The sequence below is a fragment of the Adelges cooleyi genome, unplaced genomic scaffold, assembly GCF_023614345.1.
Source record: "Adelges cooleyi isolate 19-005CV unplaced genomic scaffold, UGA_ACOO_1.1 ACOO_flye_CR_arks_rails_tigmint_CR_PRNA_651, whole genome shotgun sequence".
In the NCBI taxonomy this organism is placed as follows: Eukaryota; Metazoa; Arthropoda; class Insecta; order Hemiptera; family Adelgidae; genus Adelges; species Adelges cooleyi.
Window position 1 is genome coordinate 5,612,128 of NW_026096352.1, and position 25,048 is coordinate 5,637,175.

At 35.8% G+C, this 25,048-nt stretch overlaps 1 protein-coding gene across 2 annotated transcripts in view; it reads left to right on the top strand.

The window, feature by feature from the left end:
- The window catches only part of LOC126844486 (unc-112-related protein-like), a 65,422-nt gene that overhangs the window by 37,875 nt on the left and 2,499 nt on the right, over positions 1-25,048 (top strand). For both annotated transcript variants that reach the window (XM_050582727.1, XM_050582728.1), the window contains exons 2-9: positions 19,807-20,040; positions 20,810-21,051; positions 21,177-21,358; positions 22,757-22,967; positions 23,123-23,301; positions 24,127-24,364; positions 24,435-24,653; positions 24,722-24,958. In XM_050582727.1, coding sequence (XP_050438684.1) covers positions 19,807-20,040; positions 20,810-21,051; positions 21,177-21,358; positions 22,757-22,967; positions 23,123-23,301; positions 24,127-24,364; positions 24,435-24,653; positions 24,722-24,958 — 1,742 coding nt within the window. The remainder of the gene's footprint in view (positions 1-19,806; positions 20,041-20,809; positions 21,052-21,176; positions 21,359-22,756; positions 22,968-23,122; positions 23,302-24,126; positions 24,365-24,434; positions 24,654-24,721; positions 24,959-25,048) is intronic.

The following is a 25,048-nucleotide window of genomic DNA, read 5'->3' on the forward strand; positions in this document are numbered from 1 at the left end:
TAATAATATTATTATTATAACATGAATATTCGTCATGACTTAACCGTATCTTCACAGCGACTTTCACGCCGAGTTATACGTTTAAGGGTTGATATTATTATCATTTTTTTTTTGTCCGGCTACGTGATCTGTCACCCGAGGGCAAACAACACCATACAAAGCTTAATCGCTTCATGCTTTACCGTATTATCCTTCTCGTCCCCGCAGCAGTTATTCCCAAAAGAGGTTGAACACTTGTAATGTTAATAAGGATCTCTTTTTGGAGCATAGTAAATCATCTTTTTCTGCGGCGGCGTGAACTCTGCTGCTTCGGGGAAGTAGGGAAGGAGGAGGAAAAGGCGACTCGTTTAATATAGTGGCGGACAGAACAAACTGTGTGCGGGGGAGTGGTGGCAGAAAGGGAACTACATAACTCTCTATTATCATCTGGACAACAATGACACATTGACATTATTTTCATTTATATATATATAGTATATACAGATAATAGTATATAGATACGTAGTCAATGTATACTGCGGAGTTATAACCCTCGCTGGTGACCGGATTTCATTTTCTAATATTTTTCTTTCATCCCGGATAGTAATAAAGTCACCGATGACATCGACATGGTTGTGGTCAATCGACCGTGGCGTTTTCTTTCTACTCAAGACGTCTGCATATCGCTGTCGTTTTTCCCCCCTGACAATGGATATTTTAAAAGCATTTCGCCTTCGGAACCGTTCTACCACCACATTCGGTTCCGAACAAGAGTCGTTATAATCTGACGATGACGCGTACAAACAGGAAATACATTCGGTTCAGAGATCTGTCACATAAACATCAGTGTAGAAACTCATCGCTTTTTCGTGGAAAAACAATCGTGTTATATTATATTATAATTGCACGCATTTATTATTTCCTCTGTATACCAAAATACAGCTTCAAGTAATTCCGCCAACAACTACTGTATATTTAAATTGCACCCACGATAACGATGAAAAGTAACTAGTGTAAATAGAGTTTGCTGTTTGAAACATTTTGTGAAATTAGTCACGACGAGTGTGAGCTTTAGGGCTTGTAAATATGCGAGTTATGATTTATGAAAACAGTTCCGCGTATATATTGTGTATAATTTATCATGACTCATATAAAGCGATTAGTATATTTATAAGCTAACTTCGTTTCGATATTTTTATTTTTCTCATATTTTAGTATCTTTAAAAAACGCTTGGTACTATTTTCAGTTTAAAATAAATAATCAAAAGTTCAACGTGTCATGTTTTATATTCTTCTGTAATTTATGATAATGTTTCTACGTTTGGTAATTCGATTTCAGTTTCCCGGCGGCTTTTGATTTTTTCATCTAACATAAAACACAGAAAAAACTAAATAGTTGGGACAACCATAATTTATGGTTAATACCACACAATACATTTTTAGTTGGGAGTGTTAAACTGAAGTAGTTAACTATATGTATATAGTTGGTCAACTATATAATAACTAGATTGGATTTACAATAGTGGATTGTAAAAATAAACAAAACCAATGAAAAAAATGCAAAAGTGGCTAGTATGTCGAACCGGCGGCCACCTTTACACCTATTTTCCTAAAGCCTAACGCCTAAACTTACCTACCCTATCTAATTGCTTCTGATGTACAGCATTTTGGGGTATTTAAGTGATATTATAAACAATGTATGGAGCGGCGGCAAGCGGTTAGTCGCTACGGCCGTTCGCCTCTATCCACAGCCGCCTGTGTCCAAAATATATACATATTTAACAAAAAAAGTATAGTTAACCCAACTACTCAAAAACAACTAAACTAGTTTGGTATTTCTAACTAAAATAATGTAGTTGGCGCAACCATATTATAGTAGATCCAACTAGAATATTTCCAACCTTTTACTATAACCAAATTATTTTCCGTGAAGACATTTTTTCCAGATTGAAACTTTTAAAAATTTAATGGCCCAGCATGAACAGATAGGGTAATATTTTTATTTGTAGAACTTTTTCTTTAAACTTTTCACTAGAATCTAAAACTGCTTGTTCGCATCGCTATTAGAAATGTTCGTTTAATACAGTAATTAATCGTACATTTTAGCCACCCGCGGTATATAATAGGCGGTTGATTTACTTATGTCAATTTTTTTAACACCCCCACTTTGTACTATCGCCTCTGGACTTGTGCCATTTATTTAGTAACCTTTTTGTAACTTAGGTTACCTACTAAATAATGGCATAAGTCGATAGAACAAAGGGGGAGCGGGCCAACTTCACATACGTGGTTTATTTTGAATTTACAAAAACCACCCGGTGCTTGCTAGGCCAGACAATCGAACACCATGTGTCCTACGCACAGTTTGTCAATATCAATATATTGTATTATGAAATGCCGTTGTCATCGTCATTAGGACGACTAGTACAGTATTGCACACGTTTATATCCATATTAATGTTGTTAATGTATATGTGTATGGTCGCCCGGTGTACATTTTCTGACAAAAGGCGATATACGGGACAACACTGAACACGCGTATGTCCGGCTTCAGCTGTTCTCTTTGGTCGAGTCCTCTCCCTGTTTCAACAGCCGTACTTGCGGATCGTTAGGGTTGGGCAGGGGTCCGTCGGCATTACCGGTTTTGAACCGTCACGGTGGTTTCAGCACTGTCCAACTGTTTGTATCAAACCGATATTGTATTATTAAAATTATAATTAAGAATTACGCATTACGCGATGATGACCGTCGTACGGTTTCCGTATCGCGTGCGAACCGGTGGCCGCAGCCCAGTAATGTGGAAAAATAATCTCCGCAATAAGTTATATTTTATGTATTTTGTACAGCCCGTAGGGTGAGGTAGTGATTGGCGAGGGGTAAAACGTGATTCAGAACAGATTTCTAACAAATGCGCACGTACATTATTATTATTTAATGTTGCTGCATAGGCCGTACTCGGCTCGTGAATTATACTTGATCGAAATCCTATTATTATTGTTATTATTATATTTCTTTATTTTCATTGTACGCAATAATATATCCATCGATAGCCGGTCGCGCACACAATCGTTTCTGGACACCGTCGAGTGCGCATACATATGTGGGTTTAAGGGAAAAACGCAAATTATGAAAATACTACCTAGGCAAATGAGCATCATCTTCCTCCCACGCACGTACGCTCAATGACATTGCACGGAGTAGGTACGGAATCGTTTGTATAGACGGATTTTTCCCCGTTAACGTATAACTTGAAAGTTTTAGTAGTCTAAAGTTTTAGTAAGAGGTATCTGTGTCTATTGAGGCTCAAACTTGGTATTTATTTTAACAAGGTTCTAGCGATTGCTAGCTACAATAGGGTATAGTTTACGACTTATATAGTATAAGCGTTGATCACAGGTAACGATCATTGCTTGATGTCGCTTGTTTATGCATTTAGAGTTCGCCACGCCATCATGACCGCGTGTGCATTGTACTAACATTACAGTAAGACGTTGCCATACGATGTTGTCGTTAGACGTTATTGCTTCCACGTTATGTATAATGACATTTCTATAGTTAAAATGCACACGACTGACCGGATGCCCCGAGTCGTTATTTGTAATTTATCTGGAGTTTTTTTTTTGTCATTTCGTCGTTTTCAAAATCGATATTTAACTGTTTTAATTAGCGCGTTTACCCGAATATGGGATATGCCGTGGGAGAACATGGAGCATCGTATATTTTAATACGAGACGAGCCCACGCAAACAAATTATTACAATAATAATATTATTTTTATTGTATTCGTATGTACACAGTTTTTCTATTGTGGCGCATAGCATAATGGCGCGTTAAACGCAGGAAGCAGACAGCAGCAAAACGGTTTAAAGTAGTGTGCGTGGTATTATAATAATAACATAGAAGACGCAACATTCGTTTAGGTACACATGAACAACAAATCAATCAAAAAACATTATACTATTTTCGGTGTGCGCATACAAACGTGATTTAACACTTTCATTTGTATCCGACCAGTCGGTTGTTTGCTTTGCAATTTTCGGCCCGTTATGCCGTCTGCCGACAAAGCGGCAGCAGCTCCACCTTTACTTATTAGTATATTATAGTCATCGCGGCTAGGAAACCGGTCTTAAATCGATACTGTATATTTACTTCGTTTATTAGCCTCTACTCAGAGTTACACCGAAAAATAGTTACATACTCGACACGCGTTTTTCTGCACTCAGAATCCCGTCGGATATAAAAAGAGAAAATAAAATTTAACCAATAACCACTAAATTCCGAACCCTCTGCCGTAGCGGTTTCCTCCAAAGCGGCCTGCTACGAATTTGTGTTGAGATGAGACAACATAAACGGCGGCGCTTCCAGGTGTTCTATTCGAAAAGACCAAGTCGACCACGGTTCGCCGAATGTAATTTATATTTTGGCTATAATACAGGAATGATTATGATTTGGCGGTAAACGGAACGAATGCCGTTTCCCGCGATCCGTACCGTGCCGCAAGAATAATAGAATATACCTATGCATAAAGGAAAATAAAAGCGGAAAATGCCTTCTCAGTTTGGCATCGAAGCTAAAAAAAAACGATTTAAGTGTTTCGTAGGTCATGTATTTTATTACTGACCACGACCTTCATTTGAAATGTTTTTTTTGATATGTCATAGAATAGCACGGACTCTTTCTGTACATGCCTACTGATTGACTGCACGTCGTGGTGGATAATTAAAGTGTACTAAGTGTATTATCACCGTATATATTATAAAAAAAGGACAAATTTGGTGTAGCAGACAACTAGCGTGACCGAGCAGAATAAGACTCGGTTATGAAACTGTGCTGCTAACTATACCAGATGAATTCCGTTGTCATAAGCATATTGTACTTGCCCGTATAAGTGATAGCGTTACTAAGTTGATCATTTGTCTAGTTAGCAAATTAACATGCAAAATATATTTTATATTACATTTCCATAAAACAAACTATGAAATATCCAAGCTGGGTCACGGACAAAATGTTCAGTGTGCATAAAATTGTGTACTCGCTTTTCTTAACCCTTTTAATCGAAAACAAACGACAACCGCATACATAGATTCGTTAGCTAATATTATAAATCAATATTTTGGATCGATGTGTAAAGAATAGAAAATGCCACCACCAACCCCGCTCTTTGGATGAAGGGACACCGGCGCCCGGTGCAAAAATATTATGTTATTTGTGAGGGACCAGCTGATGGATACCGCCGTCCGCGGAAAAGGCGCCACGTTTGGCAAACATAATAGACCGAGCGCGGGCATTATCGATACACCCGTCTATTATCCAATTTGTCGACACGCGACCGAGTTTTATACACTGTTATAAGCAAAAGTAGGTGAAATACGGCTCTTAGTACCGAATTATAGCGTCGTGTTCCTCCTCTTTTTTCCCCTATCGTAATACACACGCGGTGCGTTTAACATTTGTAATTGTCGGTTTAACCTATACCTATCTAAAAATTATCCGTGTGCGGATCTATGCTAGTACACTATCATTACTCCTATCATACGGTCATGAAAAGTTTTTGTTGCCAAAAGCTACTACAGAAAATGTGTATCACGCTAACACTACAGCCCAATATTGTTTCACGCGCCATTTACTTTCCGCATACGCAAAATGTATTATTAACACGGTTTGTCCTGCCTCTTGCCTAATCGTACCTGACAGCCAGCCGTAGACACGCAGACATCAGTGCACGAATGCTTAATAAACAACAATACGAAAAAAAACCTTCTGGTACCTCCCGTCGAGGCCTATTATTTTTATTAAAAAACAAAATATTAAACAATCGAACAGCGATAACGTAATCGTACACACAGGCTTACAAAACAATTATTTAAGAAGAACCTAAATTTACAATACAAGGATTTCGTCAATCGTGTCCTATACCTACCCGTGGACTTCAGACATTTACCAACAAACAGTGCACTTACCAATATTTTAAATATATCTGAGAATTTATACAGTTAAAACATGTGTGTAATATTACTGTCTCTACAAATAAAATGTACAAGGAAAACGCGCTAATTCTGTGACCTAATTAATCTTATCGAGGTGGTTTCGAAATATTTAACACCATAATATTGATTCCTCCTCATCAACCTTCCTCATTATGCTGTTAAATTACCAGTTATTACGACACAGTCAGGTTATTATCTGGACGTTACTGTGTTCATGAAGTCAACAGCAAAGGAAAATAATCACAGAAATGTATTTAAATCGATTTAGCATTTTATACAGTCTTAGCTTGATATTAATTATATATAACTTACACTTTCATTTATGGTTACCGCATGTCCCTCGTGGTAGACTGTGTCATTAAAAAACTAATTGTGAAATACACATTATTGCGTTTGTAATTATTTTGTGATTTCTCGCGACTGCGACAGAATAATAACGATCGCGCGTAACTGTGTACAAATATTATATTATTGTATTGTGATATGCTTTAAAATTTTAAATATTGTCTAATCCAGTTTTTGTTTTAAAAAAACGTGGTTACACCGTTTGATTTTTTTTTTTTACACCGTGCAGTATCTATTATGATTGTCGTATGTTCGGTCTACGAATCCTCGTAAAAACAACTCCGTATCACGACACATAATAAAATATATTACTTTTTTGTTTTTTTAACACGCAGTTTACTTGTTTTCCCATCGTGTGCGTTCCAATAACCAATCTACATAAAATGGTTTCTAGGCCGTAATGGTATACTATCCGGCCGGCTCGAATGCGTTACGCTGTATGGATACACGATGGATCAGAGCGCGGTGAGGTCTAGAGCTATAAAAATTGACCGATAGATCTGAACGAATAATATTAACTACACCGCCCCGCGGTACTAATATTATGACACCACGTCGTGATTTACATTTTTTCCCCCCGTCTAAATAACACAACGCTGACGGTTTGACATTTAAACTTGGCATTTTCGACTTGTAGGTCATGTTTCTGCACCCCCGCGCGGGCCAAGGGCGACCGATTTTCCGCGTTGGGTTTGATTAATTTTTTAATCGGTCGAATGAAAACGAATAACGCCCATCAACGGCAAAACGATTGTTGCAGGAAAAAAAAAAGTCTTAAGTAACTCGTTGACGAACCTCGCCCTTTGACGTTACACCGCCATCCGTCTTCCTATGTAGGTCAAACTGCGCCGCTGCTGTGGGGCGACGCCTTTACACGTCCATTGTTCCAGCAAAGTGTTGCCGGACACGCGGCTCTTCGGACACTATGTTTGGTGCGCCATCCACAAATCGCATTTGTTAAATCCATCTGTCTAATCTATTACTGCGGCGTGCGAACACAAATTACTAATCTCCGACCGCAATTAAAACACTGTAATAACCGCCATAGTCTCCCGTGTCTCCCCTGCCCTCCTCCCATTGTCGTTTCGAGTGCATTCGAGGTGTGGTGGACACTCGAAAAATTCTCATCGAAAACACTGGGTAATCGGTTTTGTTCCCAAGAGATCGTTCGATAAAGCGAATAATCGAAGCACAAAGAAACAATAACATTGTAATTGCTTTTTATAATTATATTTTTTCACGACAGCCAACCCGAATGACAAACGTATACTATCGAGTCGAGTATCCGCATTAAATCAGTAAGAACCTAACTTTACTTGATGTTTACGAAGTATAACGCATCAAAACACTTTATGTGTATATTGTGGAAAACTTTACTTAATCCTAATATAATCTAAATCAGTAAGAACCTAACTTGCTCGATGTTTACGAAGTATAACGCATCAAAACACATTATGGTGTATTGTGGAAAAATTTACTTGATCTTAACATAATCGGCCTAATACTTTGTAACCATTTATTTTACAAATAAAGACTAAAACGCGAAATGTTAACCAAACCGATTTCAACAATTTTTTTTTATTATATGGTTTAACATCTTCTCTATGTGGCTAAAAGACCGATTTTTTATTTTTGTTTCAAAAAATTTGTATAAGAATTTATATATTTTTACTTTTTTATAGCTTTTTAATAGAAAAATATAGTAAGCTTCACATAAAAAAAAATTGAAATTACTCCTATGAAAGTCATTTTTTATTAACTTTTGCTATTACTCCGAGAAAAATAACTTTAAAACTATTATGATTTATAACTAGAAAAACTTAATATTTTTTACATTGATATAAGTCGACATATTAAAAATGGCTAATAAATCAATTTTTGTCTAATATTGCCTATCCTGTGCCCCTTAATAAATAGAGCTTTCCCTTCTCCTTAAAGTTTAAACTCTTCTCCAATCAGGCATATTGCATGTAGGTATTGTTTAGGAGGATCCTAATATCAGAATATTTTTACCATACATTTTTGGTGAAGATTTATCTCTTTCCTTATTTTTTTGGTTATTTTCTGTTTTTCTTCTAGAGTTTGTAATTTGTCCTCTAGTTAGGGCAAGCTACGTTCATTTTTCTTAAGCGTTTCTAACATTATTTTTTTCGACTGTTGTATTGTCGGTGAACTTGTCACGGATTACCTTCAGTGTAGTACCGGCAAAAAATCAGGTAGGCGCGATTCCGACTAATCAATATACCCCGGAAGAGGCACGAGGAAAATGGCTTTATAAAGTATATTATGCGTAATACCAATTTGTTAATGTGTCGCTGGACGCAGCAGGACACAAGAGCGGGATTTTTCACACGATTCAACAATACAATTGGTTGTCTATCGTCGCGATCAGTCTGTAAGGTCGTACAATAACAATAATAATAATAATAATAATAATAACTTTATCAATTTCCTTTTTATCGATCGTTGAAAGTCAAGGTCGCGTCAATCTCCCGTCACGCGTCTCCGCTGCATTATACACCATACAAACGGTATAATATATAATATTATTATATTTATATACCTATACAGTAACAGATAAAGTAATAATAACAATATTTTGTTATTATTATTAATGCCGTCGAAGCATCGTCGTCGGTCAAGGGTTTATTTAAGGGTTCTCGACATAGCCGTTATCAATCATATCTGCCTTGTGCCCAATTGACGACTACTATGCATCATGTATGCACAATAGCTACCAAACACATCACTGTCTGCTATCATATTCTATACGCTTTATAGTTGATTTTATATATTTTCACATAAAATACGAGCCGCCCCCGATCATTCAGTTAAACGGGCACCGTACAGTATTATATTTTCAAATGTGTACATGTATATAGTGTACATGTGTATAGTGTACATATATATTTATATTTTAGTTATAGCCCTTGTCGACGACAATAAAGTAAAAACGTCCTCGACGACAGATTTGAAGGATTATAAACCAAATTTGTATGATAATGTGTACATTTATTTACTTTCGAATATTCGGCATCGTTGTTAACTCTAGATACGTATATTTTCAAAGAGCACAATATCACATATACCCTAAGTCCCGACTTAGCGACCATCCTATGTGAACCTAACGTCCATGAATGTAAAGGAATATGAAATAAGCACTTTTGAATTAATTTCTTTATACTGCTCTAAATGTATTTTATTTTTTTCATTCCACTAGTTCATAAGTTTTGACTCATTTGTTCTATAGTAATATTGAACTATTTTTCAAAACAGTACCTACCTATAATATAATTTAATATAGTACCTAATTACGTTTTTTTTTAAATTTCACAGTTATTTTCAATTGTATGTCCCTAACTTTTTTCTAATATTAATTGTATTCATTATGTTATAAGTATGACATCCAAAAATTTTAACTTTTTAGCATAACTACAGCAAATGTGATAACTAAGTTTTTTTTACATGATTTGACGTTTGGAAATTTTGGTTTAAGTTTGTTGCACATAACAAATTTTCTTAAACCATGAATAATTAGGTTCTCGTTTATTTCTACCCAGGATTGTTTTATTTTACTTGTCGATTTGCCAAACGATTTATGTGGATATGTACACAATATTTTCACTCCATTATTATTATTATTATTATTATTATTCGTAACAGCGCTGCGGTAAAAGCCGGATCATATGTGCTAGGAGAAGCGTTAAAAACAAGAAACATATACCCTTTGTATATAGCTTGTAATCCGTATATGCTGCGTAGGTATATAACCCAGTTTCGCTTTATTTAAAATCATAATATTTTTACCATCGATTTATAGCGGTTGGCTTCGGTTCAGCTTTGTTTTAAAAATAAGCTGTTCTGTTATAGTTATTATTTTGTGTCCAATATTGCAGAACACGCGAATGATGCCAAAGTCGATGACGGCGCGTTGATAAATCCAACATGATCACGATTATATTTTACAACTTACAATTTATTTTTATCATGATAAAAAGCATACAACATATGTGTAAATAATAAAACTGAAGACAACGTGCGTCAGATTGCCGCTTTGCAAATATCTATATTATTATAGTTCTTTATATCATATTTCGTGTTGACGGAAACCTGTATATAACTTTTTTTAAAAACAATAATGTTAGTACATTTTTTGGTAAACCGTCAACAATAATTAAAATTATCTGAATAATAAAATATTTTCAAAACTTCGAAAACTAAAAAATATTCCCAACACAATGTTGTTGGTTGATCGTTAGCCAGTAATTGCCAATTCATGTATTCAGATGGTTTTATCGTTGTCGTATCTTATGTTATTTCCTTAGCTTCGATGAAGAGCTGAGAAAGATTGTCTAAAAATTATAATGAAAGTGTAACTAGTGTTGGAAATATACAATTTTTTCAAAAACCTGAAGTTTTTCTTTTTTATTAAAGAAACCTCCAAATAAAGAGGACAATTACACTTTAACCGTAATAAATTCCTAGGTAGCTAAATATGAATGAATAAATAGTCAACACGATGCTGAACAGTCTGGTATCTAAAAAATATTTTCATTGTATTGTTTATAATGATGTATGGTTAACAACGAGTGTATTTTATTATAGACAGACGATCAACCCTAATCGTATCCACCCTAATACTAAAAAATACAATGTTAAGCACATTATTATGTATAGAATGCATTTGTTACAACTTACAATATTTTGTGTAGATCCTAGATGTTTAATATTTCTATCATCTACAGATTCGCATCGAAGTGGTTTTTCTAGAGTGATTTCTTCACTCTGGGTTATAATAATTTCTACAGTGCTGTGACTACACTGACCTCACTATGCTCCAATCCCACAGTACTGTTTTTTTTCTTCAATAAATGACGTTCAACATGCATCTTTTTTACCTGTCGTCACCGATCCTTAATGATATATTATTATGTAATGATAGTAATGTAAACCGAGCAACAATCGAACCATGTGTTATTAAAGCGTTGCGGCCTGGTAACACTATATGGCATCCGGCCAGTGAAATACGAGAAAAAGTCGTCCTCGCCATCGTATTTAATAACCGTTCGTGAATAATTACTTTTTGACTGCGATTTTACGACCTTAGCTCAATTTTTAGGACTGTAGGCCGCATTTGTTTCCATTTCGTCATAACGGATTTTTCGAGTATCACTTATCACTGCGTCTTTTTTGGTAATTTTGCAGAAATATTATACACTTGTATCTGGTTACTTACCGGCTATCTTCATCGGTTTTAACTCACATGAATACACACGTGAATAGATCAAGCTCATATTTCCATAAGCGCCATGACAGGTATAAAATGCATTATGTTTGCATCCAACAAGTCAAATCTTTTCAAACGTCCCACGTTAGCTTTTTAAGTGGAATTATCAAGGATCCGGAAAAAGTTACTTAGGTAAAATTTAAAAAAACAGATTTATATAAATGTATATTATAACTACTATCTCAGTTATAAATACAAACAAATTTCTCGCCTCTCATTTAACTATTTAAGCTGAGACAACTATGATCCTCGCTGCTGTACTCGTATTTAGCAAATATTTATGAAACGTGATGACGATCTTAAGTTGAGAAGAATACAAGTTGCAATTAGTCGTTTCAAATATGTCTACATATTTTGCCGCATGAGGAAACTTAACAAAACTCACACTGTACCAAAGCAAATCAGCTAATTAACTACAGTTCCAACATTTAAAGTTACTTTTTATAAAAACATTATCCTTATACTCCTATATTATAATATGTTTCTCTAAATGTATTATTATTAGATTTTCTGCCAACGTAATTTATTGGGAAAAAAAGGTTTTTAATATAACATATTTTGTACGCAATGTACAAGAATACAAAGTTTAGAATATATGTTAATTGAAAATCGGTATGTTTACTGTTTAAAAGGCCCAAACACATTAGCAGTTATGTTTTTACAACAAAATATGGTTGTTCGGTAGATTTCTAAGTAGGTACGGTAATTATGAAGGCCGAGTAACGTGTTTAGCATGTGTGTCACGTTTTCCAAGCCTTAATTATTAAATTAGTGCTAATTTTAAACAGATTATTAGACAGTAAAAAATCGATTACGTTCGCTTAAGAATAATTAAAAAATGACACCGTGGTCAATTACTGTAACGCTAAAATTGTTTAAATTGTCTAATACTACAGTCCAGTCAAGGCTTCAGAGGATAGATTATACCCCACTTTTATTTTTCTAACAATTTTGAGTTCAAACAAAATAGGGCTCTATCCATCTACGTTCGAACACAATATAAGCATGCACTCAACGAAAAATAACAATCAATTTGATAAACATTATTATTTAACCCTTAATAAAATCACTTTATTCATATAAAAAAATACTATCAATACGATAAAAAAAATTATTACTTTGATATAAATTGTATTAAATTGTTAGACAAACAAATTTTTGATAAATTTATTATTGATAGAATGTATTTTTTCGATTGCCGCCAAAAAATATTTGTTAGTTATGATCGGTTAGTACGTCATATTGTTGCATCTTTATAGTAAGGTGCTGCTTAGTTTTTTACCCATACATTTTGGTGTTATTATCTGTCTATAATTTGCTTTCTGTGTTGGTCGGTCCAATTTTTGTGTTAACAATTGGCTTGGATTTGATGGTGCGTTTTTATTTTCATTTTTCCATATTTTAATTATTTCATGTATGCTATATACGCAGCTGTACGCTACATTGTATGTAGTTGTGTTGTCGTTGTATAGCGCCAGGTCAATGATATTCCGAATGCGGCACGACCTCTACGCGCACACGTCATACATTTTTAAACTGAAATGTCACAGGTTTGTATCCCCATAAATTCGTCATCGTTTTTTACCGTAAAACAATATAATTAGGAAAGTATTTCAGTGTTTGCTATTATTTATATTTGACCTGGAATGAGAACGACCATAATACACTGACAGTGAAATTTTTAGTTTATTTTAAGCCGGTTTTTCTTTACCGAGTTTTTCTCAAAGACTCAAGACGGCGCGGCAATTGCATTTAATTCAATCACGTGTGTTGCGCGCGTTAACCTTCGTCTCGGTAATTATTATCTATTAACGTGTTAACCCTGTCGTCATTAACCCTCGACCTCAAGACGGCGGTGTTTAGGCAAGCTCTTCGATTGCGGTCAAACGGTGTCGATTACCCTTTTTACGGGATGGGTATCGATGTATAATCGGTGGCACGGCGCGGCGCTTTAACTGTGCGTTTGTATCGCCGTGGGTGGCGATCACAGCTCCGAAAAAATATGTACCTATACTTCTTATGTAGTATACGAGGTACACGGGTCTGCTCCGCGGTGCCCGAGGGTAACAAAAAACGCATTTTTTCGGTAAACAATAGAATCTTGACTCTCGATCGAGCATAATAATGCCGCAATGCGGTAAGCGCGATAAACGAATAACTCTGTAAAATATACTTTGCACCGGTACTGTGTTGAATATAGTTTTATAATTTATTAATGTCTCCTTCGACGTGTCAGAATATATAGTAGGTATTTTTGTTCACCAATTCCATATTGGTCATGAAGTTTAGCTGATTGCGTTATGTTATTATTTTTACCGCACTGCCTCGGTAAATGTCATTAGGCGAACAAAAAAAACAACTGTGGTCATCTCTCTCTCTCTCTCTCTTAAAAAACGATGAGCTATGTGTGGACTACACTAAACACGCGGTGCACCGTTTACCCGGCTCGGACCGACAAAATAAATCATTATAATAACAAGAAAGAATCTCATCAAAAATCGTTTTGTACCCATCCGATTCGTCCAATAAGATGAGATTTGAAACGTATTATTCCATTAATTTATGATTTATTGTTACTGCGGTTGTTTATTTATTTTTTTTTTATCTTCTAATGGCTTGTATTATTATACTTCTCTGACGCTATCAAACGTCGGCGCACCGTTACATTAAGCCCAAAGATAAATTTTATATTTTTTATCAAGAAGTAATTAGCGTCTCACTAACAAAACAAAAGTCCCTTAAACCGTAAACGGCTTACGACCTGAATAATTTTATTAAGATTATCTAATCTAATTTTTCAACGTTCTACGCAATAATTTTTTCAATGCCGTCGAGTACTTTGTCATTTCTAATACGTGAACCGCACAACCGATTGTCTTCCACCGGAAGGCCGGATGGCATTTTAAGTGCTTTGTTATTTTAAACTGAGGTCTGTATTTCTAAATTATTTGCAAATCAATTAGGCGTGTATGTGAAGGCAATTCGAAAGAGTGTTTCCGGTGGTATCGTATGAAAAACGACCAATCTAGTTGGTTTAGGTTTTTTTGGCAACGGATTTACCGCTAAAAATAAAGTATTTATTCAGTCAACGTCTCGGGTCACGCACAATAATATTATAACTAAAATGCTCCATGCGCGTTTTTTACATTATTATCCGCCCCAAAAAAAAAAAATTCTGGCAAATCACGTTCGCGGTTATTTTTGTGTGAACCGCACCGCCGCCATAAGCACTGCTGCTGCTTTGCATACGAAATGACTATGATTCCCAAGACGATGTGGTCCCGCGTCCGGCGGCTTTCGAAGGAAAAGCGCATAGTCCGGGACAGGTAAATAATAGACTTAGCCCAAATTCGGAATACTGTGATCACAAGTCGATAAGCCCGCACAGATAGCCCCGCGGGTGTCTGACCTTTTCGTGGGAAACCGTTTGTTTGGCCGGCCGATAGTGAAACGCCATATACAATGTACATAATAGAAATAATAATAATAGTAATGTTTATAATATAATGTTATGCACGGAGTGAGCAGAACGACGGTCCCGTACTTGCCTGGCCGGCGGCCGTAATTTACCATATAAAGAGACAAACAAATTCCGTCGTTCCCGGTCTCCTACAAATAATTGTAAGAACCGTGCGCCAAGACCACCGGGATAGAATCCCAAAAAAATCAAAGGCAAATACATAAAACGAAGTACGGTCTAAGTACTTCCGACTTTGTGTCCCGGGCGAAAATACCGACGGGTTGCCAAATCGGTTAGGTTACATCGATCGTAGCGACACGATTGACTTGTTTCAAAAAATCACTATTGCAACTACTGTAAACAATTCTACCAATTTCTTCGATGCCGTCCGTCGTCAATGTCCCCTCGCCGCACAATGTTCGCTTTGATTGCCTATTGTAAACGTGTATTATTAAATACAAATATCGGTCTAGGTAGTCAAAATTTCATTGTGCGTCTTATTCTGGAACTATTGTATTTCTATAGAGGTACATTAAGAATTCGTTAACGGCCATACAATATTTTATCGTCGGAACCGCTTAAGGACTCGGGTAAAGGATAATAATAATGTATTATAATCGTTCCAAACGGGTTTCTCCTAGGTACGATTTAACCCCTCGCCAAAGTTATTATACTCGTTTCTTCTGACGGAACTTGTCGAATCAAAACCATTAGATCACAATACAGTGTTTTAATAACGGTTCGGTACAAAACAATAATATATTATGCTATTTGTCAGGTTCTTTGTGCACTTGCTGTCAACCCTACCGTCAAAGAGTCGTGTGTTTATAAGTAATTTATTTTGATTTTCATAATATCTGTTTCGCACAGGATTTTCTCGCCATGTCAGCTGTAAATTTTGTGTGCGAGCAATACACGTCAAATATATATTTATATATATATATATATATATATATATATATATATGTATAGTTCATTGGCTGTACCCTATATCCGATACCATGTATGTCCTATCGCTTTTGTCAATATTCTCTCTTGTCGTTGTGCGTACACCCCACAAATTTGGACTCTAGCGCATGTTATTACTTTCCCTCGTTAAAGTCCCCACACAATCGCCTAACCGTCACGTTTGTTGAGTATTGCAAATTTTACCCCGAATAATTGCATTTACATTTCCGTCCCGATTGGTTTCGACGTATATTTGCACACAAATGACTCGTCCTCCTCCCCTTGTGCGCGTAATGTTTTAGTATTAAAGCGCGGTAGCACCGCCGAGCTTTTTTTGCATTTGCAACAGCGTTCACCCCACGACAGATGACGACATCTATATAAAAAAGATACTGCATATAACGTTTGTATGGATGCTAGAAGTTTATATGGTCGGTATTAGGAGAAGTGTGGCCGCTGGATGAGAAGGGAAAAACGGTTCGGCAAAGACCAAACGAGCAATTTTTTTTTCTACAATCAAACGAGAGTATAATATACTTCTCCCCCTAAACAGTCATAATATAATAACAACGATTTCATAAATAGATAAAACAAATAAAACAGATACTCGGCATCGCAGTAGCCGTCGTCGGCAAGGCCAACGCGAAAATCTAAGTCGGATTGACTCCCATATAAGGTCGGTCTACATCCAGCTTTCTCATTGGCCGATTACTCAGAACTGCTCTCTCACGCATTGCACACAAACACACATTGGACGATTACAAGAAACTTGTCGCGACCTCGTAAAAAATCGTCCCAAAGGTCGAACGTCGGCAAAATTTCGAAGCTAGTTACATCGTTACTTGAGTCGCACACCGTCTGAATGTAACCCGAGTACACGAATAATAAACAAGTCGATATTTGCGTCGTACCTCTTGGCTAATGCAAATAATATCATTATTCATCATTGTGTTCACGGTTTATTTCGCTAATGGATTGTGTGAGCACGTGGCCGAGGAGAAGACTCTAGAAGCCAACAACGTACGGAGAAAGTCAGTCCCCTGCGTTGGTCGTATACTCCTGTAGGCTGTGTCCTATCTAGTGGCTGCCACCGTTGTTGTCGTTGTGATCGCCCGTTGTCGGATATAGTAGGTACAACCGGGCTTGGAGAATTTAGTTTCCATAAATGGCGTTTGCTTACGGTAAAACGGTTATGCCGACGATCGCACGACCATGTGTGTGTAAATTTTTATAAGCGTTGCTACACAAACTGCTATACACATACACACACACATACAAGCGCGTCATAACCTTGCCCGACTAAAGATATTTTTTTGTGCGCATACCACTGGCGTTATATTGTTATTAATGGTAAGGATATGTATAAAACATATGGTGCGCCCGGAAGACCGTTCATCCTTCAGTGTACCGATACTAGCCGCTCTTATGGTGGCCAAAAAAAATCATACAATATTTATTATCTAGAAATCGAATTTGACCATGTCACCAGGTGTGTGATGCGCCGTCTAATCTGTATTCATATGTTATGATCTTCTCTTGCATGTCGCAACGTTGAGATGCCGATTTTTGATTTTGTCCTAAACAGCGCTTAGATTTTGTTTAAATCAATCCTTGACTACAGCCGATTCTTTGATCAACCAGCATCTCGTAGGTCTTGATGAGATACCTAAAATCTAGAGTTTAGCTAACTTCAGTAACCTTTTATTATGTACCAGGTGTTATGTAAATTGTAAATGAAATTATGAGTAATACGAAGCACAAATCTTACATTGACTACCATGCAAAATAGATTACGGCTTCAGTGTCCAGTCATGGTGCAATGACTGGCTGACGCACGTGATTTTTTTTTTGTTGTAAGATATTTTCCTGACAGAAAACATTAATACCGAAACCATGGTCCACAATGCCGTATAAGGTAAAAAATGTATTCAACAATAATTGTACCCGGTCCATAACTGGTATTGTTTTTGCCACCATTTTGTGTTGTATCATGCGCCTTCGTGTACTTAAACCGCGTTGCTGCCTGCGTTATAATATTTATGGGTAATTTCTATTATCTTATTATTTAAAAAAGAATTCGCCTGAGGAATGTATACCGCTCCAGAGCCTATATAATATACAATGGCGGCGATGACGGCAACAAAATAATATTAATGACATAATATATACATGGACGGTCCACCGCCGCGACCATATATAGATCATACAGTCCAACGGTTTTCAAACGGAGTGCATAACGATTGAAATTATTATTATTGCTCGAAGGAGATTTAACGACCCATCTAATGTAATTTCACTCTTTGTCCCCATAATATGAAGCACATTGAGCCAGGAAAGCTTAACCTACAAATCCATTATATCAGGAAAAAACCAATTATATATTTTTAAATTTCATTATTTATTAAATGCCAATTCTAAAAAAAAAAACAATTTTTCCCATTTAGTGGATAGATTTTATTTTAAAGTTTGGGTGAGTTTGCTTTTGAAATATTATGTTATTCTAAAAAGTTTAATGTAACGAAACTTAACTTAAACTTTTGCGGGTCAAGCTATACTGGAACCATATTATAAGTGCCTTATTTATGAAAAAGTAAAACCAAGGAATGCTCACCCAATATTTAATATAATTTTGCTGTTCTAAGAAAGTTTTCCTACAGTTATAATATTATTAGTAATTATAGTACGAGAATGCGTTTAAGACTAACGCCGTGATAAGTACACAAAAAAAAAACAGCAAGTTCCGTCCATAGTACGCCTACCATGAATACATTAGGCTTATTTAGTTTTGTAATTTGTACAATTATTGAGAACCGGAAACATTTCAAATTCCATTTTTACTAGTCATTTTTTTTTCGTCAAATCGCCGTGTAGGCTTATACAAATATACAATTTTATCACTACTGATACGGTATTACAGTTTATGTACTATTATATTTCCCTTCCGTAATATTGTAGTCCATCTGTGTTGAGAAACCATTTACATTTGGTTGGTTCGGTCGGTTCTTTATCAAACAATAAAATTATATTGTCTGGCTTATACTTTTCTCTCGGCTTAAACGTTTCATGTCCCGCTCGTGTATTTTTTAAAACTCATTATACGGTGTGGCAATTGAGTGAACTGTGAAGAGAGATATAGATAGAAGAAGAGAGCAAGCCAATAAAATTACTTCGGGCCTCTTACAATGATTAGCAAAAATATGAAATTCTTTATAATTGTTGCTAATCGGCGTTGGCGACGACAGTGGTCTATTTGACATTATTATTATGACACCAGTCTAATTAAAATCGCCTTGTACCATAAACAAGGACAACACGCACTCGTATTTATTTCGACATGGTTTAGACTGTGCGGGAAGTAGAAATATATGATTGGAAAAACAATAAAATTTCGAAAACGGCAATATAGGTTTGCTGAGAAATGATAAGGGGTTAAGTAATATCTAAAAGTTTAAAAAACGTGTGTAAATAGAACCAGTATTTCAGAGATTAAGAAGGTATAAAAACATAATTTGCGGCATCCTCTCCCTGTCGCTCATATCCCATTGTAGCGCAATTGTGACTATGTACAATTATTGAGACTCCTAACCGATTTATCGAATGACACCACAACGATTCGTCTCGATGTGCAAAGTGTAAGTTTTCCAACGTGCACAAATCCAAAAATCTTGGTCTTTCAAGTCTATGGGGGTACAGACGGTTTGAGGGGAATCTCTAAAACGGTGCATGCATATTATGTCACATATTAGTGTGCTGGGCAGTGTACTTGACCACAATTCGAATTTTAATATTTTTGTTATTTCAGATATCGCCATGGATTGGTCGGACCACGCGCTTTGGTGGCCTACTCGCAATTCTTGGCTGACCAGAACTCGGTCGACGTTGGATCAATACGGAGTGCAGGCCGATGCTAAATTGCAATTTACCAGAATGCACAAGACCGCCCGAATCCAGTTGCCGGACCTCCGTTACATCGACATGCGAGTAGACTTCTCTATCAAGACTTTCAACGCTGTCATACAGTTGTGCAAAGAACTCAGTAAGTGTTCGGTACATTATAGTGACTAAGAATTGGCGCGTGGGCGCCGGATACGCTAACGGCCGTCGCATTTCTTATTATGTCCATAATAACAGTATGCCGGCATGATCATGATACGCGATTTCGAATATTATTTACCTGGTTTTTTATTATTCGTAGGTCAACGGAATTGGATAAAATACAGATTATAATGTGAAAAGTTCATGCAACTGAATCTCATTAACAGTTTCTACAATCAATAATATATTTATCGAGTACGAACATTGAAGTTCGGATCTTTTAAATCCTTTAAACGCGTTTTGAATAAATTATTAATAACAAAAAACCAAGTATCGCATTACTCCCACAGGAGAATAGTTTTTCAGTATTTACTAATAAGCGCAATAGGAACGTCAGGAGGATTAGCCAACCTATACAGATGTTTTTCTTGTTTTTTATTTTTATATTGACCACACATATTGACTGTAAATTATTTAAATGATGTGATTATAAATTCCTTTGGAAGCAATATTTTTCTCTAAATGAGATATTGGTCCTATAACCTGTTAAAGTGTCGATTACCAAATTTTGAAAGTTTTTAAATCTTATCCACAACAGTTTTTTGAATTTTAATAGCTTTAAATGTTGATTTTCGTTAGAAATAAATTCCACTCCTTTCTACTAGCTGCGTTGTGTATACCTATTATTTTTTTTATCCTTGGATGAGTTCATTATTAGAATACCTCAACTGAATGCAAAATACGTAACGTTTATGTTTTTTGTTGTTTAGACATCAGACATCCGGAAGAACTTTCGCTTTGTAAACCGTTGGAAGCTCAACACCTGAAGCACAACATGAAAGAAATGCATTACAATGGTTCTGGTGGTCAAACTCCGTCTGCCGACACCAATTCGTTTATTGTCAACAGTCACAGTCCTTCGGGTTCTACAGGCAGTCTGGACATGTCTTCTTCGCCGTTTATCTGCGCTCCATTGAAACACCATTCGACTCCAGTCAGTTCGCCTGTGTCGGTGAGTACATTTTATATAAGACCTTATATGAGTATAAGTATAGTTTTTATATATATAGGAGTCTAAAGAATCTTTGTAGTATTTTTTTTCCTTTATGTTTACTCTTGTTGTTTTGTTCTGTGCAGCAAAACGGCACATGGAAGAAAGGTTACAGCAAGACCGAGATGAACGGCAATGTGACTTCATTAGAGTTGTTAAACGGATCGCTAGACACGTCACTGGCAAACAGTCCGACACCGAACAATGATACACGGAACAAAGTTTTGCGACCCAAGTCATTGGTGGAGAAAGCCAGAATGAATGTAGCGTAAGTACATTAAAAAAACTGACAGCCGCATGCTTTTTTCCCAATATCTCAGAAAGAAGCCGTTAAAAAAAACCATTCTTGATGGGTTGGGACATAGTGGGAACAGAGTATTTGGGGGAAGGGAGCTCACAGAACTACAGAAATTTTTATAACTAAAAGCATTTTCAAATAAACGTTTCGATGCGAATTTGTATATGGTGGAAATACAAATATTGATAAATAAAAAGCATTATTCTATAAAATTGTATCTTTAGTATAGAGTGGATACTATAAGGGTTGATTGTCTGTCTATAATAATCAATTGATGTTATTACCCAATTATCGTAAACAGTATTATACTTTTTTTCATCACCCAAGGAAATTTTTATTGGAACTATTAATAATCTTTATAAATATATATATCAAAAGGAGTAAACCGATGTAGATTCGGAGTAATTATATACATACAAAACATCCATGGGTTTTACTTCCAGTGAAGTAGCCCCTTTGTTAATCTAATAAGACTAAGACAAATGTCTTCAGTCGTTTGAACCGTCTGATGTCTTGCAAGTTTTCAAGAAGTTATATGGAGTTGTAAAATGTATAGTAATAAAATACTGAAAATATTTTTCAGATACTTGTCGGCTAATGTTCAACTCACATATAGCAACCTATAAGTTCAGTGCGACCAAGGTGTAATAATCCCCCATTTTCTTAGTATTTCCTTAATAAAAAAAAGTTGGACTACACATTTTTTAGTAAATCGTATACGTTATAGCTCACTCTAGAACTACCTCCAGTTTAATTTTTAGAACTTAAATCCTGAAAGCTCGGTCGAAAAAAAGAAATAAAGGAAAAGTGTTCACCCCTTATTTTATTTTATTTTTTAACGTTTTTTGATAGTACGTTGTTTAAAGAATAATGCATATGAATGGAACTAATTCGATTATTTTAAAAAAATGTATAGCGTTAAAAAAAAATTTATTTGGGTGTTTTTCTCGATTTCGAAAGCGAAGAAGTGAACTTTTTTACATTTTTAGTCTAAAAAGTTACCTTTCAGTTACGATTTCTGATCTATAAAGTTGCTGTATAAAGAAATCGGTTTAGCGGTTAAAAATTTACCGTGGGTATAAGCACAAAAAATATAAGCATCACTTTAAAACACCATCTTAGATCCTCTATATCGAAGCTAAAATATGAATAAATAAGAAGTAATAAAATGGTAATACAATTATTCTTCTCTAAGATAAATAAAAAAAAACACATATTTGTAAAACCAATACCGTCGAGGCTAAAAATAAATCCTGAGAAATAAATTTGGCAAGTGCTTCAAGAATAAATAATTTTATTAAATATGTTTTTAAATTATAACTTTGGAAAGTTAAACCAAATAAAAATGTTTTATTTATTTACTAATAGGTGGTTGGATTCTTCATTGTCGATAATGGAACAAGGCATCAGGGAATACGATACGTTGAAGTTGCGATTCAAATTCTATTCGTTTTACGATTTGAATCCCAGATTAGATTTGGTGCGGATCAATCAGATATATGAACAAGCCAAATGGTCTTTGCTCAGCGGAGAAATAGATTGCACAGAAGAGGAAGCGCTCATGTTTGCTGCGTTACAGGTGAGAGCTTTGTTTCAACAAGCCATCATTTTAAGCTATTTAAAACTGTTTTTCGAGGAACGTACTAACTTAGTATAGCTCGAGAAGTTTATCTAATATAACTATACTATTAATTATACAATATTCAATCTGATTATTTTGTGCATGTTATGTAGTTACAAATCAATTTGAAAGCCGGCTTACCTCAACCTTTAATGGAACCCGTTGGCGGCGAGGACGATATAGACGCCGCGTTATCGGATCTACAGATTACCTTAGAAGGATTCCAACCACCCACGAGTATCAATAATTTGAACTATGCACCTGAACTGTCGGATTACTTGAGATTTTTAAAGTAAGTAAATCCCTAAAACCGGTTGAACACGCAACATGTAACACGACTTTTTGTCATGAAAAAATGTTTTGTCGTTTTTTTAAAATCGCAAGAAAAAATATCCCCGAAACTATTAATATATATTTTTTTTAATTGTATATAGTATGTTATAAATTGTATTAATATAGTCAGCTATACTACAGTAAAATATTTTTAAGTAGACCGAATCTATCATACGATATATGTGTATGTATTTAGCAATATATTTTTGGTCGGTCATTGGGAAAAATGAAAAAATACTTTATGTTTAAACTAGTCTAATTTGTTAGTTTTTAATCTCATTATTTACTATTGACGAAGTCTGATTAAAACTCAAATATATGTGACAACTAGATGGCTTGTTCGAAATTCACGTTGAAGTAGGGAAAACGTTCAACGTCTACTATCGAAAACTGGGCCTAAAACTAGTTATTTTGTCCAAACGCCACAGATTATTTATATCGACTTACAATTAGTTCTATACCTAGACATGTTTTTGATAGCGTATGCATAATTTTGTCGACTTGCATAAAAAATTAAGTATTTATAATCTTTCTTTCTTAACTTTACAATTTTTAAAATTAAAGAAATCATTTTTTCAACTTTGCATTCTCTCAGTTCTATATTATTTTTCTTACATAACTGCCAAAACTATACCTATTCACAATTTCCAATGCAAAATGTTTGTGTCCTCAAAAGTAACGCGTTTTATGTTCAACTCAGGTTAAATAAACGTAACTTAAATACGTAAAGGATATAAATATATAATTATTAATAATTATTGTTAATATTATTTCTTTTGTGCAGACCCAAGAAATTCACTCTTAGAGCTTTCAAACGGTATTGGTTTACATGCCGCGATCTTCATCTGAGGATGTACAAATCAGCTGAAGATGCTCGGATCGGCGCTCCACCAGTGCACAGTGTCAGCTTGAAGGGATGCGAAGTCACGCCTGACGTTAACATTTCCCAAAATAAGTTCGGCATCAAACTGGAAGTGCCAAGCTCAGACGGCATGACCGAAATGTGCATCAGATGCGAAAGCGTAAGTTAACATTAATCAAAAGTAATTAAATTAACTTAAATCCTATGGCTAAAACTGTTTATGGTCGCAGGAGGAACAATACGCCAAGTGGATGGCCGCTTGTAGGCTGGCGGCCAAAGGGCGTTCGCTGTCAGACAGCACTTACGAGTCTGAAGTTAAATCCATCAAAGCCTTCTTGGAGATGCAACATCCGTCAGTCATTCAGTCACCAGTTATCAGTCCGTCCTCTTTGGATATCAACACTGAAGACTATGTGCCCCACAGGTACAGCAGAAAGCTGAAGGGAAAAGTAAGTGTTGCCTTCGACGGTCTTACACTTTCTCAGCCGTATTTACAAAACCGTTTATGGATTTGCAGTTCGCCCAGCGAATTTTGGAAGCCCACTCCAACGTAAAGGACCTGACTCTGATGGAAGCCAAGATGAACTACATCAAGGCGTGGCAGTCGTTACCCGAGTATGGCATCTCGTTGTTTGTTGTTAAGTTCATGGGACATAAGAAGGAAGAGTTGCTGGGGATTGCATACAACCGACTCATGCGCATGGACATATCTACCGGTGATCATATAAAAACATGGAGGTACAACACCATGAAGGTACGTGAATATCATAAATGATTTTAGGCTAAAACGGTGGCCAATACTTGCGCGTCATCGGTCATTGTATCATTCAACAGATTCTTAAGG